Source organism: Cupressus sempervirens, chromosome 11, assembly GCF_028749045.1.
Source record: "Cupressus sempervirens isolate cs-2001-9-10 chromosome 11, ASM2874904v1, whole genome shotgun sequence".
NCBI classification, from domain to species: Eukaryota; Viridiplantae; Streptophyta; class Pinopsida; order Cupressales; family Cupressaceae; genus Cupressus; species Cupressus sempervirens.
The window spans coordinates 478,926,098-478,927,372 of record NC_143128.1 but is presented as its reverse complement, the minus strand read 5'-3'; the positions used below and the strand labels follow the sequence as shown (position 1 = coordinate 478,927,372).

General features: G+C 42.2%; 1 protein-coding gene across 1 annotated transcript; it reads right to left on the bottom strand.

The window, feature by feature from the left end:
- Window positions 1-582: 582 nt before the first annotated feature.
- Window positions 583-1,275, bottom strand: LOC149530459 (uncharacterized). The gene has a single exon (XM_089808201.1). The coding sequence runs from the start codon at window positions 1,273-1,275 to the stop codon at window positions 583-585; it is 693 nt and encodes a 230-aa protein (XP_089664327.1).

The following is a 1,275-nucleotide window of genomic DNA, read 5'->3' as shown; positions in this document are numbered from 1 at the left end:
TAATTTAATCTTTTCCACATCCTTTTTTTGGCCAGATTTAACAAGTTTCTTTACCCCGCCCTTCTTGATATCTTTCTACAGAATACCCAGTTTGGGAGGAGGCTTAATCTTCCCTGCCGAACTTGAACCAATGTGTTGCCTAATAGCCAGAGAATCCACACCTGCTGTTGTAACAATGGCCATGGGTTCCTACATCTCCGAAGTCCCCTTTTGCTGATTAGCATCCAATTGCCGACACTCATCCCCTAGTGGATCCATAGTAGAATCAATAACAGGATCCTCTTGAGCTAAGTCCATAGGCCCATGATCCAAATTGATCAAACCTGGGTTCACCTCTTGTTGGCTAAGCTCATCCAAAACCTCAAACCTGTTAAAGGTATCATCCTGCCTTTCTTTAAAGGACCTCTTTTGACCCCTGTTCTGATTTTGACCCCTGACTAGAACAAAACCATCAAAAGCACCTGACCCATCAGGAGATATGCTCTTCTCTTTATCTATTTCAGGAGGCTTGCTCATAGGCTATGACGGATGGGACTCCCGAGGATTATTCCTTGGGCATCTTTGCTGCAAATGACCATATTCTCAGCAAAGGCGACAACAAAAAGGAAGAGTTTCATAATCCAATTGCTGCACCCAAGAATAAGAACCTGCACACATCTCTATTGCATTTGGTAAAGGTCTACTAAGATCAATTTCAACACAAATGCAAGCAAAAGTCATTACCTTTTTTCCCAAGGTCTGAGATGAAGTCCCTACAAGAATTCCAAGCACTAAGGACAAAAGATGTAACACATCCTGTTGATAGCATTCCACTGGGAACATCGGTAAGAAAATCCATACTAAGACATGATTAGGTAGCTCCTCTGCAGAGTTGAAGCTAGCATGCCATGGCTTGATAAACAACCCAACCTTATTGTGGAAATAAGGACCTCCCTCGAACACCCTATTATGATCAGCAATACAGTTGAAAGTAACCATGAAATAACTGTTAGCCAGCAACATTATCTCCATTTCCCCTTCCGGCTCCCAAGTCCTCTGAGCCCAAACCTCCAAGAATTGCAAAGAAACCCTCATCCCTAAGAACTTACAGTAAAGGGAATGATGTGAATAATACTCAACATCATCTACAATCATTTCAACCAGGACAACTAGTTTTGGCCTCTCCTTACACCTCTCAAGACATCCATTGGTCTTCATAATCTTTGAGCCATTAGATAATCCCAGATCCACAATCTCAGAGTTCGAAGCAAACAGGTTATCGTCAAAAGTCTTCAT

What these genes read in the sequence shown, in the direction of transcription:
- LOC149530459 (XM_089808201.1), bottom strand. Translation starts at nt 1,275, where the DNA reads ATGAAGACTTTTGACGATAACCTGTTTGCTTCGAACTCTGAGATTGTG.